Source organism: Alexandromys fortis, unplaced genomic scaffold (genome assembly GCF_014885135.2).
Source record: "Alexandromys fortis isolate MF-2015 unplaced genomic scaffold, M_Fortis_MF-2015_v1.1 scaffold_13, whole genome shotgun sequence".
Lineage (NCBI taxonomy): Eukaryota > Metazoa > Chordata > Mammalia > Rodentia > Cricetidae > Alexandromys > Alexandromys fortis.
The window spans coordinates 4,080,458-4,098,399 of record NW_026067908.1 but is presented as its reverse complement, the minus strand read 5'-3'; the positions used below and the strand labels follow the sequence as shown (position 1 = coordinate 4,098,399).

General features: G+C 37.1%; 1 protein-coding gene across 6 annotated transcripts in view; it reads left to right on the top strand.

Annotated features, from left to right (window-relative positions):
* The window catches only part of Tut4 (terminal uridylyl transferase 4), a 90,407-nt gene extending 72,622 nt beyond the window's left edge, over nucleotides 1–17,785 (top strand). The window contains exons 22-30 of one of the 6 annotated variants that reach the window (XM_050136358.1): nucleotides 154–331; nucleotides 565–612; nucleotides 697–779; nucleotides 4,260–4,375; nucleotides 5,883–6,055; nucleotides 7,002–7,102; nucleotides 10,867–11,314; nucleotides 15,847–16,005; nucleotides 17,091–17,785. In XM_050136358.1, the coding sequence (XP_049992315.1) occupies nucleotides 154–331; nucleotides 565–612; nucleotides 697–779; nucleotides 4,260–4,375; nucleotides 5,883–6,055; nucleotides 7,002–7,102; nucleotides 10,867–11,314; nucleotides 15,847–16,005; nucleotides 17,091–17,158 (1,374 nt within the window). In that variant the 3' untranslated portion in view covers nucleotides 17,159–17,785. Of the gene's footprint in view, nucleotides 1–153; nucleotides 332–564; nucleotides 613–696; nucleotides 780–4,259; nucleotides 4,376–5,867; nucleotides 6,056–7,001; nucleotides 7,103–10,866; nucleotides 11,315–15,846; nucleotides 16,006–17,087 lie in introns of all 6 variants that reach the window. The other 5 variants (XM_050136355.1, XM_050136354.1, XM_050136356.1 and 2 more) reach the window with 5 other exon arrangements.
* Nucleotides 17,786–17,942: the final 157 nt, after the last annotated feature.

The following is a 17,942-nucleotide window of genomic DNA, read 5'->3' as shown; positions in this document are numbered from 1 at the left end:
TGTAGAATGATATACTGATATTAAGATTTGCATGGTTTAATAATTTTACTTGTTTTTAATTTTTGTATTTTTGATAATATACTTATTTCTGTTTTTTTTCCCCCATACTCTCTTCTTCCATCTTTCTCCTCATCCCCTTTTCCTTAACTGAAGAAAAAGCGTTTACCTTCTCTTGGAAAGAACACAGAATCACTAGGAGAGCTTTGGTTAGGACTACTTCGCTTTTATACTGAAGAGTTTGATTTCAAGGAGTATGTAATCAGTATTCGGCAGAAAAAGCTGTTGACCACTTTTGAAAAGCAGTGGACATCTAAATGCATTGCAATAGAAGGTGATTATTTTTGTTAATTTTTGATGCATTTTTGTTAATTTAAGAACCACAAGAAAAATTAGCAAGGAACTGATATGAAAGAGTAAGCCTCTTGTTTCTGTCACTTAATAATTTTAAAAGAATAATTCACTGGCTTGACTAGTTTGAAAATATATAGAGTTAGACTCCTATTGCTGCAGCATCCACTTTATGGGATAGTACTTATAATTAATTCACAAATGTTTTTTTCCTAGATCCTTTTGACTTGAATCATAACCTTGGTGCTGGTGTTTCTAGAAAAAGTAAGTTTTAAATATAGAGAATATGTGCTTTAAAAGTTCTTACATAGTAAAGTCTGCATCTTTTATTATCTTCTTTCCTTACAGTGACCAATTTTATTATGAAGGCGTTTATCAATGGAAGGAAACTTTTTGGTACTCCCTTTTATCCACTCATTGGCAGAGAAGCTGTAAGTTTATGTTACTTGGAATTTTCCTTCCTTCCTTCCTTCCTTCCTTCCTTCCTTCCTTCCTTCCTTCCTTCCTTCCTTCCTTCCTTCCTTCCTTCCTTCCTTTCTTTCTTTCTTTCTTTCTTTCTTTCTTTCTTTCTTTTTATAGAACTTCATTGTCATTGAGGTTTTTACAGATGGCAAAGTGAAAGGGAGCAAAACCTCAGATGCATATTTCCCCATTCTAAAAAACCAGAAAAGACAGACCCGAAGTATGATGATTATCTGTAACTATCGTCCCAAGGGATCTTACACACTCTTCTGGCCTCCATGGGCACCAGGCATATGCATTGTGATCATACATACATAAATAAGTCTTTTTGTTGTTAAAGCATTTTAAATTTTGTTTACTAAAATTCATTAAATCGTCCTGTACTTTGTTCCACTTTGTTATTTCTTGGTTCTTTTATTTTCCTTTCTTTTTGTTATCGTTGGTAATGGATTACAAATGAATATTTGCCTTGGATTTTAATTAATTAAATTACTTTCTTCACGTACACACTCAAAAAAATTATGTTTTTCTTAAATTAGCGAACTTAAATTGTATAAATTATATTCATTACTGTAATTTTGAATTTAAGTTTATAAATTTTTGCAAAACTTTGATTTTTCATTATGTAAATTCTTATATTACATTTCATATTTGGCCACCTCCTAAACTCCTTAAAGTATTTGAGTTTTGCAAATCTCAAAATCAGTTCACTTTAAAGATTATTCAGGAATAGAATGACCACTGCGTGATGATTAGTTAGAAGTGATGGATACCAAAAAAAAAAAAAAAAAAAAAAAAAAAAAAAAAGAAGTGATGGATAAAGAAGAACAGAATGATGGGTGATGCCTGTTTCTGCCTTAAGCAACTGATAAAATGAGAAAGGACTTTGTTGTTGTGAGAAAATAGAACTGTAGCTATACCTAGTAGAAGATGCCTGGAATCTCAGCACTTGGGTGTGGCAATGACTCACAGGTCTCAGTCCTGTGGCTTCTTAAGTCTGCCTGAGTTTATTTCTCTGTCCATTCTAAGCATGTTTACAATTGAGGCTTCTTTATTCATTTTCTAAAGATTCCCTCCCTGCCCTTTGGCTACCTGCTTCCATGTACCATGCTATCTTAAACAGCTTTGTTGAGGAAAAACTTTGATAAATTATAATTCAGAGCTTTTAGTTATTCAGAATATTTGGTAGTCATATTACTAAAATTTTATTATTTTTATTTCTGAGGTTTTTTTTGAGATTTATTTTGTGTTTTAATTACTTAATTATTTGCATGTGTGTGGGTTGGTGCCTGGGTATGTGCACCTGAGTACACAGAAGTATCTAATCTACCTGCAGCTGGAGTGTGAGCTGCTTGATGTGAATTCTTGTGAGTTTGGGTCTTCTGCAAGAGCAGCAATTGCTCTTAACTGTAGAGTCATCTTTCTCGCCCTACCTTATAGTGATATTTTGTTTATGTTTGAACAAATAAAGCTTGCCTGAAGTTCAGAGTGCAGAGCTAAGCTACTAGAGGCCTCTACACACACCTCTAATCGCGGGACCCTAGAGACAGAGGCACAGATCTCTGTGAGTTCAAGGCCACCCTGGCTACGCTAGATTGAGCCGTGTTGGCTCACACCTTTAGTCCCAGTACTTGGGAGTCGTTTGCCTTTAATCCGAGCACTATGGAGGTGGAGACAGAAAGGGATATGGCTGGGTGGAGAGAGGAATATAAAGCGGGAGGAGACAAGAGTTTAGTGCAGTTTGGAGATGCAGTCTGAGGACAGGTAGAGGTAAAAGGTCTCTCTAGTGGCTGGCCACTCTGCTTCCCTGATCTCTCGGCTTTCATCACCTAATATCTGACTCTGGGTTTTTATTAAGAATAATTAGAATTCGTGCTACAGTTTCCCACACCTCTTTTACATAGACATACACACTCTCTTTTTTAAAGAAGAGGAAACACAGATTTTTTTTAAGGAAAGGAGAAAGAACTCCTGAGACTTCGAGGGGCTCAAAATAAGCCCCTCTTTCCCATTCTTAGTTTACTATCCTTCTTTTTATAGATTTTACTTTTTGTTCTTGTTCATTTAGAATCATACTTTTTGTTTGGAGGAGGGGTCCTGGTTTCTTTCACTAGACATATTTTACTATACATATTTCATCCATGATGTAGGAGATGTCAATATTTCATTTCTTTTTGAGTGAATAATATTCTACTATATAAATATACCATATTTATTCATTCAGTTGTTTAATTGGTTTGCTTCTATGTTAGCTATTGTGAGCAGTGCTTTTATGAATGAATATATGTGTTAAGTTTTTGTTTCATTAATGTTTGTGTGGAATTACTGATTTGGTTCTTGTGTGTGTGCTTTTGTGTTTTGTTTTAGCATAGCTGTGCTATTTATAATCCTACCAGAAATAGGTATGGTTTTCAGTTTTTTTACACTCACCATTTTTTTTTTAAATTATTTTTATTACCATTCTATTGGGATTTCTTGTAATTTTATCCCAGATTTTTACATGGGTTTATATAGGCAGCAGATTTGCTCTCTTGGCTTCCAGATGTATGCTACTGATATAATAAACTAGTGTCCCCGAAAAATCAAGCACTAAGACTGATAAGCAAGGTGTTAGTATAGAAGTATCAGTATTATTATAGTATAGTATAATATGGAAGAGACATGAACTTAGTTGTAATGGTTGGAAAATGTTTTCTGGCCTTTTCAGGTACATTCCATGTTATATAGTAAACATTATTTATTCTTTAAAAGCTAATTGGTTAGAGAGATGGCTCAGTGGTTGAGAGCACTTTTAGTTCTTAGCACCCACATGGGCAGCTTGCAGCTATCTGTAGCTCCAGTTTTAACAGATCTGATGCTGTTTTCTGGCCTCCTGGGTCCCGGCATGTACACAGTCTATGTAAACTCACAGTTGAATACCCATATATGTGGGCTTTTTGTTTTGTTTTGTTTAATTTCAAATCCATCTACTTTTTAAATAAGCTAAATTATTTTTGTACATAAAACCATTTGGAAAGATGAGCAGTTCCTTTGTAGAAATAGCCTGATGTAACAGAAAGCATGAGTTTTGCAGTTGCTACAGATAAAACCTTAAATAGGTTTTATATTTATGAGATTTAGCCAACTTCATTACCATGTACAAACAATTTGAATCCTCTGAGCTGCAGTTTCTTTGTCTATAATTTGAAATGGAAAATTGTATATATATTTTTTTGAGATTTCACTTAATTTGTAGCCTCTCTTCATTTTACAGATAATTTGGTGACTATAAAGTACATAGTACTTCTACCACCTGTGATATTAACAATAATTCTGAACTTTAATTCTTACCAATTGTTTCAGTTATAGTTAAATATTTGTTAACATTATTTTTTTTTGACATATTGATTTCCTTTGTATTTGGGAAGTTTTATATTTTTTTAAATAGTAAAATTATATTATTTCTTCAGGAGTACTTCTTTGATTCAAGAGTATTAACAGATGGAGAACTGGCTCCTAATGATCGTTGTTGCCGTGTATGTGGAAAAATAGGTCACTATATGAAAGACTGTCCCAAAAGGAAAAGGTTGGCAAACAATTTTCTATCAATTTTATAGATAAATGTAAGACTGATTTATATTTATACAGAAGTGTTTTAACTATGAAAATTAAAATTTTAAGCTCAAGGTTTTCAGTTGGGTCAAATTTCATTTGAGTGGAATTTTTTGTTTGTTTGTTTTGTTTTTGTTTTTTGAGACAGGGTTTCTCTATAGCTTTGGAGCCTGTCCTGGAACTAGCTCTTGTAGACCAGGCTGGGCTCAAACTCACAGAGATCCACCTGCCTCTGCCTCCCAAGTGCTGTGATTAAAGGCATGCGCCACCACCGCCCTGCTCGAGTGGAATTTTGTAATGTGATATTTATGTTTAGTGGTACCCTATATCATTTGATTTTCATTCATTCTTTTTTTAATAGAAATTAAATGTTAATTGACACATTGTATGTTTGGAATTGTTAGGAACAAGAAAAAAAAAGAAAGACTTCATAGTCACACAAGCGCTAATATAAGTACAATAAGCTGAATCCTGGAGATACATGTGTTTGTGTATTGTGTAAATTGAGAAGTACATGTTCTCTGTACCGCCTCAAAATATATCTGTGGGTCTAGGCGTGGTGGCACACATCTTTAGTCCTAGTGCCTGGGGGGCAGAGGCAGGAAGATCTCTGTGAGTTTGTGGTTAGTGAGAGTGAGGTCGGGACAGCCAGAACTATGTAATAGACCTGTTTCAAAACAGCATCAATTAAAAAAAAAGAAAGAAAGAAAGACAAAGGAAGAAAAGATTTACATGTGATTCATGATGTCCCAGGTTCATGTGTACATTCATTACCAAATCTGGCTTAATAAAACATTTGGAAGTTTTTAAATGAATAAGCTCTAGTTTTTATCACTGTTATTTAATAAGCTTGGGCCAAGTGCTTATTTTCTCTAAACCTCTGTTTCTTCTTTGAAACAGTTAAGTATCAATCTCTAAGGTTTGAAATAGAATTTCAAAACTTGATATTAGGCTGGGCAGTGGTGGCTCACACCTTTAATCCCAGAACTCAGGAGTTAGAGGCAGGCGGATCTCTGTGAGTTCGAGGCCAGCCTGGTCTACAAGAGCTAGTTCCAGGACAGGCTCCAAAGCTTCTGAAAAATCCTATCTCGGAAACAAAACAAACCAAAAAAACTTTGATATTAAAATTTTTTAGTATGGCTGGGCATGGTGGTATACCTTTTTATTCCCAGCACTTGAAAGGTACAGGCAGGAAAGATATTTGACATTGAGGCCATTGGAGTCTCCATAATGAGTTCCAGACCAGGAAGGAACATATAGTGTCAAAAATAAATAAATACTGTTATAAAATGATTACAATACTTAAATTAAGTATTGAAATATGATTTAAGTGTGTTATAAATGAAAGTATATTTTTAAAAAACAGCATAAAACTGCATGTGTTAGTTCATTTGTCATTGTATATGGCTTAGTTTGTTTGTGAATCATCAGTTTGTAAGTTCCTGGCTCCACATTATTGGTATCAGCAGTTTACTGTTTAGACTAAAGAAGAAAGACAGTGAAGAAGAGAAGGAAGGAAATGAAGACGAAAAAGATTCCCGAGACCTTCTTGATTCCCGAGACCTTAGGTGTTTCATATGTGGAGATGCAGGACATGTACGCCGGGAATGCCCAGAGGTCAAGATGGCCCGCCAGAGGAATAGCAGTGTGGCAGGTAAGTACAAAAGATCAAAAATAGCCGGGTGGTGGTGGTGCATGCCTTTAATCCCAGCACTTGGGAGGCAGAGGCAGGCGGATCTCTGAGTTCGAGGCCAGCCTGGTCTAGAAGAGCTAGTTCCAGGACAGGAACCAAAAAGCTACGGAGAAACCCTGTCTCGAAAAAAATAAAAAAAATTCAAATGGCAAAAGATCAAAAATAGTTGAGAATGTTTATTTGCTTGTTGATAGGGGTCTAATCAAGGCTGCTGTGCCTGCTAAGGACATGGGTAACTACTGAGCTACAGCCCCAGTACTAGTATACTTTGTTTTGGGGACAGAGTTTTGCTATATAATGCAGGCTAACCTCAAGCTTATGATCTTCCGACACCAGCTTCCCTTGAGTTGCAGATGTTATAATACCTGACTTCAGATATTCTTTTTAATTGATCTGGGCTGGGGGTTTAGCTCAGTGAAAGTGCAAATCTGTGATGTACCAGGTCCTGGGTTTGATGCCCCACAATGTGACATTTAAAAAAAAAAATTCAGAAAAAGAAAAAAATCAATTTATATATAGGAGATTGGAAAGTCCAGTATTCCTGAGATGGAAGCAAGAGACAAACTTTGTAACTCAGGTCTTGAATTCACAGAAATCCTTACATTTCAGTGCTTCAAGCATTGAGATTATAGTTATAAAACAATGTACCTGGGCTGGAGAGATGGCTCAGAGGTTAAGAGCACTGGCTGTTCTTCCAGAGGTCCTGAGTTCAATTCCCAGCAACCACATGGTGGCTCACAACCATCTGTAATGAGATCTGGCGCCCTCTTCTTGTATGTGGGCATACATGGAAGCAGAATGTTGTATACATAATAAATAAATAAATATTTTTAAAAAAATTAAATAAAATAAAACAACCACTTTTTCTGTATCTTTTGACTTTTTTTTCTGTGATGTCGTCTCTCAGCAGCCCAGCTGGTCCGCAACCTTGTCAATGCTCAGCAGGTGGCTGGTTCAGCCCAGCAACAGGGTGACCAGTCCATTAGGACTAGACAGTCTTCAGAATGTGTAAGTATTCTGCCTTTGAATGAGTTTGACAGGAAGAGAGTCATTGTATCTGACTCTTCACAACTTTTACACTTTATTTCCTTGCTGTAAAAGTGCACTAGTAGCCAGGCACTGTGGAGTACATTTACTGGTAGTTCCTAATGTCTGGAGGCCAAGGCAGTGTGATGCTTTGAGCCTAGGACAACCCCCTCCCCCACCCACCCACACACCTGATACAGGGTTTCTCCTTGTGTGGCCCTGGCTGTCCTGGAACTGTTTCTGTTGACCAGGCTGGCCTCCAAACTCACAGAGATCCACCTACCTCTGCTTCTCAAGTGCTGGTATTCCATTACTGTCTAGCTACCCTAGGAGCTTCTTAAAGAGAGGTGACAAAGATCCTGAATTTGGTGTTTATATTTTCTAGTTCATTGTTGAAGCCCAATAGAAACATTAGGTAGTTTACATTATTAGTTACATGAATGAAGATTTAAGTTTTTTGCCTAAGGTTAGTAGATAACTTGAACTCTATATGTTCTGTGTATATAAACTTATATTCTAATTATTTTTCTGTGATGCTCCTAGTTTTCTTTGTTATTTACCTTTTTTCTCACCTGACCCTTCTTTAAGAATTTAATGGACATTGTTTTTCTGGTGTCTAACAAAGCAACTCTACTGTGGGATAATCTTTTCACTCATAATGGTTTAATAAAACGCTGATTGGCCAGTAGCCAGGCAGGAAGTATATGCAGGGCAACCAGACTAGGATAATTCTAGGAAGAACAAAGGCAGAGAGCCAGTTGTCATCAGATACAGAGGAATCAAGATGAGAATGCCTCATTGAGAAAAAATGCCAAGCCAATTGGCTAAACATAGACAAGAATTATGGGTTAATTTAAGTTGTAAGAGCTAGTTAATAATAGTCCCGAGTTAGGACTGGAGAGATGGCTCAGTGGTTAAGAGCACTGGCTGCCTTCGAGAGGTCCTGAGTTCAGTTCCCAACCACATCGTGGCTCACAACCATCTGTAATGAGATCTGGCGCCCTCTTCTGGCATGCGGGCATACATGGAGACAGAATGTTGTATACATAATAAATAAATAAAATCTTTTTTAAAAAAATGCCTGAGTTAATAGGCCAAACAGTTTATAATTAATACAAGCTTCTGTATGTTTCTTTGGGAATGAATGGCTGTGGGACCAGGTGGAACAGAAACTATGTCTACAGCTTTAATGTGTCCAGAATGTTACGTTTCTTTCTAGTACTACAGATTTGCTCAGTCTTCTTGTGTTTATGGCCTTAATGTCTGTCTTACAGTCTGGTTTTTCTCTTACATTTTTCTCTCCTTCAAGCTCTTTTTCTTCATTCTTTTTAAAAATTACTTATAAATTGTGGCAGGGAATGTAGCTCAATTGGGAGAGTGCTTGCTTGCCTAGTATGCAAAGGCCCTGGGTTTGATCCTAGCACTGTAGAAACCAGGCACTGTGGCACATACTTGTAATCCTAGCACTTGGAAGGTAAAAAAAAAAAAAAAAAAGGAGGATCAGAAATTCAATGTCCTGTGTGGTATATTTTAAATTTGAGAAATCATTGCTTGGGTGTTGTGATTCACACCTTTAACATACCAGTACTCACTTGAGAGACTAGGGCCAGCAGATCTATGTGAATTCCAGGCCAGCCTTGTCTACATTGGTAAATTCTAGGCCAGGTAGGGTTATATACTGAGACTATCTTAAATAACTTGAGTAATAAAGAAACAAACAAATAAATAAATAAACAGATAATCCTTACAGTCCTTTGTTTCACTCTGTCCCTGTATTTTCATCTCAGGACTTCTGAGGTGTAGCAGCTTTTGTTTTGTTCTGTTTTGTTTTTGGAGGCAGGGCTTCTCTTTGTAGCCCTGGCTGTCCTGGTTTTTGCTGAGTAAATCAGCCTGACCTTGAACTCAGAGACCCAATGGCCCCTGCCTCTAGAGTGTTGGGATTAAAGGTGTGTGCCCTGTGAAACCACACTGGGCTTCATTGTACCCTTTTAATTAGTTTCATCATTTTTTTTTCTTTTTCATTATTATTAAATCAGAATAATTATTTTTAACTGCAAATGGATTCTGGTTTAGTTCTAATTTTCAGCAGTTTGCACTGCTTTTTTAAAAATTGTAGAAATTATGGGATATACAAGTTACAGGAACTCTCATTGCTTTGTTTTTTGTTTAGTTCTTCAGCCTGAGAGATATATGTAGACAGATTTTTCTTTGGATTGCCAGCTCACAAAAAAATGAGACAGAGACTTAATGAAAGTCCAACCTATAGCTTAGGCTTGTCCCATTAGCTATTATAACTTAAATTATAACCCATTACAACCCATTTATATTAATCTATGTTTTGTCTCACGGCTTTTTATCTCTCTTCTATCTTGCAACTCCTGCTTCCTCTCCTGTCCTCTGATGTCTCTCCTATGCCTAGATTCATCTCCTCTTCTTCCTCTCCCTGGAAGTCCCATCTACCCTCTTGCCTATTAGTCATTTCAGCTTATTATTAAACCAATTAGAAGGCAACTTGGCAAAGACATCTTCACAGCGTACAAAAGATTATTCTGGGGCTGGAGAGATGACTCAGAAGTTAAGAGCACTGACTGCTCTTTCAGAGGTCCTGAGTTCTGTTCCCAGCAACCACGTGGTGGCTCACAACCATCTTAATGAGATCTGGAGTCCTCTTCTGGCATGCAGGCAGAACATTGTATCCATAATAAATCAATCAATCTTAAAAAAATTATTCCACAACAGATATGTTAATCCCTTACCTGTGTACTGTACTATTATACTTCTTTCTGATTTCAGTTACCTTAGACAGTAAGTCTTTCCATGCCCATAGACATGGTATTCCTGCTGCTAAATACTCTTCCCTTCTGTGTATCCTCTTGACTTTTACCAGATTTCCTTCTATTTACATTTAGTCTCGGTTTAAAGGTTACTTCCTCTGGGAAATTCCTTGATCTCTACATTTCTTGAAAAGTGGGAGTTTTTCCTTGTTTATCATTATATAAGTGAAAGGTTTTTTTTTTTTTTTGTTTGTTTGTTTGTTTTGGAATAGTCTCAATATATAGCCCAGGCTGACCAGGACATGGGATCTTCTGATTTTATCCTTCTGCCTGCTCAGAGATAGCACACTACTGTACCTGCCTGTCCAATCACAGTAATGATACATTATGGTCTATTGTGATTACTTGTGTAATCTTTTTCTGCTCCCTGGTTTCCCTGCCCAGGAAACTTTTTAGTTTTTCTAGACAGGGTTTCTCCGTAGCTTTTGGTTCCTGTCCTGGCACTAGCTCTTGTAGACCAGGCTGGCCTCGAACTCACAGAGATCCGCCTGCCTCTGCCTCCCAGGAAACTTTTAAGGCATACATGTTAGTATTGTATTTTAAGTACTTAGTAGCAATGCCTGGTAACACAATTGTTCAGGGAACTGTATGAAAGTTCTATGAGTTATTTACGTATTTGTTTCTAGTTTAGAAAGGAAATATATTGTTTATGATGGGAATGATGCTAAGTTCTCGCTCTTTCTTGCAAGAGAAATGCTTATGAACAATTACCCATATGAGAGAATTTGAGCACCTTGAGGAAAATTTTAACTTCACGTAATAGATTTTCTTATTTGTTATTATATATATCATATAGTTCTGTATATGCTGTCTTAAGGACATAACTATGCTTATTATATTTTAATCTTCATTTTAGGAAATTAAAATATTTATAAATTAATTTTTAAAATTGTCTTTTCTGTTTTCCTGCAGTCTGATTCACCATCTTATTCTCCTCAGCCTCAGCCATTTCCACAGAATTCTCCCCAGCCATCCGCTATTCCCCCGCCTCCAGCCCAGCCAGGATCCCAGCCTAAGCTTGGCCCACCCCAACAGGGAGGCCAGCCCCCTCATCAGGTTCAGATGCCCTTGTATAACTTTCCTCAGTCACCACCAGCTCAGTATTCTCCCATGCATAGTATGGGATTATTGCCAATGCACCCCCTCCAGATCCCTGCCCCATCGTGGCCCATCCATGGCCCAATGCTCCACTCTGCACCTGGCAGTACCCCCAGCAATATTGGCTTGAATGATCCCAGCATCATCTTTGCACAGCCTGCTGCCAGACCGATGGCAATCCCTAACTCTTCTCATGATGGACATTGGCCTCGTACTGTGGCTCCAAATTCCCTGGTGAACAATGGTGCAGTGGGTAATTCGGGTAATTTTTCTTTTTTCCTCTTTTATCTATGGTTGTGGGAAGGTTAAGTAATTGGTATTATTATTGGTTGAATTTTGGGTAATAATGAGAAGAAAGGAGGATAAGAGCTATATTCATAGAGGTGGAATATAGAATTTAGATTAAAAGTAAACAGTATAGGCTTTGGACACATACTGTCAAGATTAAATTTTGTCTGCCATTTATTACAAGGTATTGACATTCTCTCTATGCATGTGTTTCATCTCTACAATAAGGATATGAATAGTGTCTAACAGTGTTGAGAATATTAAATGATGTAATACTTATAAATATTGCTCTTTTTATTGTTTTCCTTTCACTCTCAACCTTATTTGGCATCAGTGTTATTGGTACTCATTTTATAAATGATAAAATTGAGAGCCTGATGGGTTTGGTATTGTACACTTGAATCCTAGCACTCAGGATTATTAAGACTAGCCTGGGCTAAATGAAACCCTGTCTCAAAGAACAAAATGCGGGAAGCCAGGTGTGATAATGCGTTTGAGGCCAGCCTAAGCAATGTGAGAGGCCCCTCCCCCGGGGGTAAATGAGATGAAACTGAAGAAGTAACTTAACTGTCACCAGTTAATTGTGGTAGGTTCAAGATTTAAACTAGGGTTTGTTTGATTTGGGTTTTACTAAACCTATGCTCATTTCTACCCTTCTTTTAATTGGGAGAGGAATAATAAAAATGTAGGAAAATGTAGGTTTAAGCACAAGCATTAGGAGAAGGAAAACGGTCAGAGCATAGTAACACACACCTAAGAACATGGGTGTGAGTTGTAGAACGTGAGACATGCCCGAGTGTGGCTCGGCTTCTCAAGGGAATGTCTCCCCTTTCTTTCCTTCTTTTTGTTTTTTGTCTTTCCTTCCCTTTCTACTCCTTCCTTCTTCGTTACAGGATGACCTCAGTTCTGCTTCCTTGTTGCTTGGATTACTATACCTGGCTAAGGAACAATACATTCAAAAAGCAAAAGATAACTGCATTTAGTAGGATTAATAAACAGTTTTTTTTCTGATACCTTAAATACACATTGAGACATGATAAAAATTTTAAAGATTACTTAATATATTACTAAAATGTTATTATAGTTGCCTATTTAAGATAGTTTATTTGCTGTATTTGCTAATTTTATATTCAGATTTGCAGCGATGACTATCTTCATCTTAAATACTACTGTGGGAAATTTCAAATATACAAAATGAGAGAGTGTAATACCACCAGTGAACCTATCAGTTACCAGTAATTTACTATTTTCCTTTTAATCTAACCCCTTACCACAGTTTTAAAATCTCAGATGGTATCAAAACTGCTTCTAGCCAGGTAGTGGTGGCACATGCAGAGCACTTGGGAGACAGAGGCAGGTGGTTCTCTGTGAGTTAGAGGACAGTCTGGTCTACAGAGCAAGTTTCAGGATGGCTACACAGAGAAACCCTATCTCAAAAAAAAAAACAACAAAAAGGGCTGGAGAGATGGCTCAGAGGTTAGGAGCATTGCCTGCTCTTCCAAAGGTCCTGGGTTCAATTCCCAGCAACCACATGGTGGCTCACAACCATCTGTAATGGGGTCTGGTGCCCTCTTCTGGCCTGCAGGCATACACACAGACGGAATGTTGTATACATAACAAGTAAATAAATATTTTAAAAAAAACAACAAAAAACAAACAAACAAACAAACAAACAAAACCAGAAGGAAAGAATTGCTTTTGAAATTCAGTTGGGGTGGTGGGATGCCTAGAATTTATTGTGTAGATCAGGATGGCTTCTAATTTGAAGTGATTCTCTTGCTTCTATTGGGATTAATATCTGACACCTGGGTCAGTTCTTTCCCATTATTAATATTTCTTTTTTCCCCCAAGACAAGGTGTCTCTGGATAGCACTGTCTGTTTTGGAGCTCACTTTGTAGACCAGGCCGGACTTGAACTAAGAGATTGACCTAACTCTACTCCCTGAATTTTGGAATTAAAAGCGTGCACTGCCACACCTGACTCCTTTTGTTAATTTTCAAGGGAGTATTGTTTAGCTTTTCCATCTGGTGGTTTTAAGAACTGAACCTACAAAAACAAAAACAAACAAACAAAAAACCTGTACCTACACGGCTAGACGCGGTGGCACACAGTTACATAGAAAAACCATTTATGTAAAAAAAAAAAAAAGAATTAAACCTAGTGTATATGCTTGCTAGGCCAGCACTGTACCATAGAGTTATGTCTCCAAACCAAAAGTATGTTATCTCTTAGAGAAGGCACCTCTAATCTGTTTAGAATAAGCAGATGGAACTCTGGTTTCTAAGACCAAAGGGAATAGAGTATAGCCAGTCATTGTGCCATTGTGCTTGTATCTGTCACAGTCTTATTACATAAAGACAGAACCTATATTTTGTCCTTCGATAGATTAGTTCACTTTTTATACAAGTACTTTCTTCAGCCTGCCATTGGTATATCTTTTTTCAGTCATAATGAACTAATTAGCAAAACATCTTGGAAATTACTATATTGTCTCTTACCCAGGTTACTAAAGTGGTTGTTTTTACCTGGGATGTCTTCCATTAACTTCAGTACCCATTTTCATACCTCCTACCTTTCCCCAGAGATTTAATTTACACCACTGTCTTCAAGAAGCCTTTGAATCTTGCCAGTCTTCTCCTCCAGTTGAATTTTACCTTTTGTCTGCTTGTTTCCTTAAGTATTTATACCATAGCACTCACCTAATTGTGTCTGAAGATTAGGGTTTTATTGGAGTGAAAGATTGTGTAATTTTTCTCTTTTTTTCTTGCTGTCTGAAATGAGAACTATGTGTAGCCCTGTATCTTCTTGAACTCATAGAAATCCACCTGCCTCTGCCTCTGCCTCTAGAGGGTTGGGATTAAAGGTTTGTTCTACCATGCCTGATCTCACCAATTTTGAAATTATTTCTAGTGACATAGTAGTGTTATGTATTTGGCTGTGAAAATTGAGCAAGGAAAATTGAAGTAAATCCTTAAAAAATATCTTATGGTAAAATATCATTTCTTAATTGGCCATGATGATACCTAATTCTCAGTTATTTGCAAACTCCAAGTCCGTAAGTTTAGCACTGTTAGTTTTAAGATGACTTTCTTTGCAAACCAGCCTTTTCTGCTTGCCTCCCAAGAAGACTGATTATGAAAATGTAGCAAATACAAGCTTTTCCATTCGATATCTCCTAACAGGAGTCAGAAGGATAGAAGTGTCCTTCAGTTCCTTTCTCATATATTGTTACCTAAATGAGAAAAACGATTAAAAACAACCAGTTTGGGTAGGTACTGTACTTTGAAAAAAATGCACCTTAAAGACACAACCAGACATTGTTGAGATTGGCCATAGGAAGAACGTGACTCCCATTAATTTTTTTAATATTTATTTATCTAGTATGTATACAATATTCTGTCTGTGTGCATGCCTGCAGGCCAGAAGAGGGCACCAGACCCCATTACAGATGGTTGTGAGCCACCATGTGGTTGCTGGGAATTGAACTCAGGACCTTTGCAAGGGCAAGCAATGCTCTTAACCTCTGAGCCATCTCTCTAGCCCCCATTAAATTTTTTTTTCTGTGTGTACTCCTGTGCAGGCTTACATATGCTATACCTCATGTTTGGAGGTTAGAGGATACCTTTCAGGAGTTTGTTTTTCCCTTCCACTGAGAATTCCTGGACTCAAGCTCAGACTGTTAAGGAAGTACCCATTTTACTTAGATCCAGTGTATGTGTGTGTGTAAGCCGATTAACTTTTTTTTTCAATCACCATTTACAACCTGAGGATAAAAAGGAGCCATACAGAATTGTGATTTGAATTTATATATGTTTGGTTCCAAAACCCAGGTTTTCAGCCACAGTACCTCAACTTTTTTGTAAAAGCTTCTTCCAGTCCTAGAATTCTGGACTAGTTGACATTATTATAATGGTAAAAACCTAAGTTTTGTAGTATGATGTATTAAGATTCTTTGAGAAGTATATCCCCACCAACCTGACCATTTCTTTATCTTCCTGTTTGTTGGGTGGTTGTTTTGTGTGAAAGGGTCTGTTTTTTGGTTTTGAGACAGGGTTTCTGTAGCCCTGGCTGGCCTTGATCTCACAGAGATTCACCTGCCTCTGCCTCAAGTGCTGGGATTAAAGGTGTGCGCCACCATGCTCGGTTTGATAGTGATTGTTTTGTATTCCCAAACTTCCTTGCCTTTATACATTCTCATCCTTCTAAAGTGCCCATTCTGCCACTTTTGTCTGTTCTTTAAAATTCTAATTAGAGATGGTAAGAAAACTCACCTTCAAATTCTATTAGCCATCTTTGATATAACTGATGTATTATTGTATATATTGTGTATACAAGTAATTTGAACAAATAATAATGCTTGATTCTTTAAAAGAAATTTGGTATCTGGATTAGTGTAATACATAGTTGATGATAGTCTCTGGATGATGATGTCTCTGGAATGAAGGAATATTTGAATTAGTAAACTAATATTTTATAATACTTTTTTTTTCCTTGTTGTAATGCAGAGCCACGATTTCGAGCACTCACTCCTCCAATTCCATGGGAACATGCACCACGTCCCCATTTCCCCCTTGTCCCAGCTTCGTGGCCTTATGGTTTGCATCAAAACTTCATGCATCAGGGAAATCCAAGATTTCAACCCAACAAACCCTTCTACGCTCAAGGTACCAGTACTTACAAATCAATTATCAAACTGGGTGGGTATTCTAAAATGGGAATCTCAGTGGAGGCTAGAATCTAGGAGTAACATTTGCATTCAGTAAATATTTATTGAGAGCATATTGTATGAATATGCCAGACTATATGCAGTATTTATTGTCCAAGCTGCCCATATTAATGCACAGTTTAATAGGAGAGCCAAGCATGGAAAAAACAGACAAAATATTGTTTAGAAGAATGAAGTCACCTAGTCCCTCCACTGGGTAGGGTTTAGGTACTAGAGATTGCATCTGAATTCCATCTTGTAATATGAGAACTATTTATTACTCTAGAATGTAGAAGGAAGGAATGTGCTCTTAGTTAAGGGAATACATATGCCACTGAATTTTGGGTGACATAAAAAAAGAAATAACCAGCCAGGTGTGGTGCTTGCTTTTAATCCCAGCTCTTGGGAGGCAGAGACAGAGGGATCTTTGTGAGTGTGAGTGAGGTCAGCCTGGTCTACAGAACGAGTTCCAGGACAGACTCCAGAGAAATCCTATCTTGGGGGGCGGGGGGAGTAGTCTCTCAGGAGGGAGTAACTTTCCTGATCTGTGAACTGCTGGATGCTGGATACTTAGATAGAGCAGCAGTTCTTAACCTGCTTTGGAGATCAGGTAACTTTCACAGGGTTTGCCTAGAACCATCAGAAAACACATTATGATTCAGCACAAAAGCAAAATTAAAGTAGCAATGAAAATAATTTTATGGTTGAGGGTCACCACAACACGAGGGACTATAAAAGGATTATAACATTAGGAAGGCTGAGAACCACTGGTATAATGTGAATGGTAAAATTGACTATGGTTGTTGAATTTATCTCTTGAGCAGAGCTGTAGAGGAAGTCGTGAGAAAAGAGTTTGCAGTTTTTCTGTGTGGGTTTTCTTTTCCCCCTTCTTTTTTTTCCTCTCCCCTCCAATTGTTTTGTCCTGCTTCTTTTATTATAAGAATTTTTAAAGCACTGTGTAACTAGTATCTTAGTTTATCTTAATGGACTGTGAGGTGAGTAGGCACAAGCCTTTCAGCCTGCTGTCTGTGTTATTTCCAGCAGACAGATGTGCTGCCCGTCGCTGTAGAGAGCGTTGCCCCCACCCACCAAGAGGAAACGTGTCGGAGTAATGGCAACCCACAGCAGCCAGCCAGTCCTGCTGCCTCAAGGGTACCCGTACCTCAGTGTCAGTTACACTCAGCTGAAAAAGTGACATTTAAAGAAAGCAAAACAAATCAGGTCCTGATTTAAAATTTTCACACGTTTAGATAGCTTATTTAAATTCTAAGACTGTTTTTAAACACTGTATTATTTGTATATAAATATGAACTATAGTTTTTACTGGTATCACTAAAATAAGTGATACAAATTTCATCTATTTTATTACCCTATTTTTAAGGGAGTTTTATGTTTTGTTTAACCTTGATGAATTGTATAAAGAGAGAATTTAAAAAATTACATTCTTTATTTTCTATTAGCTGTATTCATACTTTGGTTGCTCCAGACTTTATATATATTGTTCTTAAGGATTAGGGAAGGATTTCATGTGTTTTAAATTTGTCACTTCTATTCTTTACAGAATCTTGTAGTGCCAAAACTTTTTAAAAGGTCAAAAAAAAAAAATAAAATTACAACAAAGATTCAAAAAAATTTTCTTTTACATACTTGTATGTTGAATATATTCAAACTTGAATGGAAAGTTGCTTTTGTCTGTATTTTGAAGTTCTATTTTAAGTTAATAAATCTTTTTGACAAGAGTCAAATTTGGTTAATTCATCTGGTTTAGATGATAGGAATATGTTGTAATAATGGAAAGATTTTACTTTACAGTGACTTATAAATCAGATTTAGTTTTAGAGATTTAAAGGTCTTTTCTTTCATCTTATTGGATTTTCACAACTACCATATGAAGGT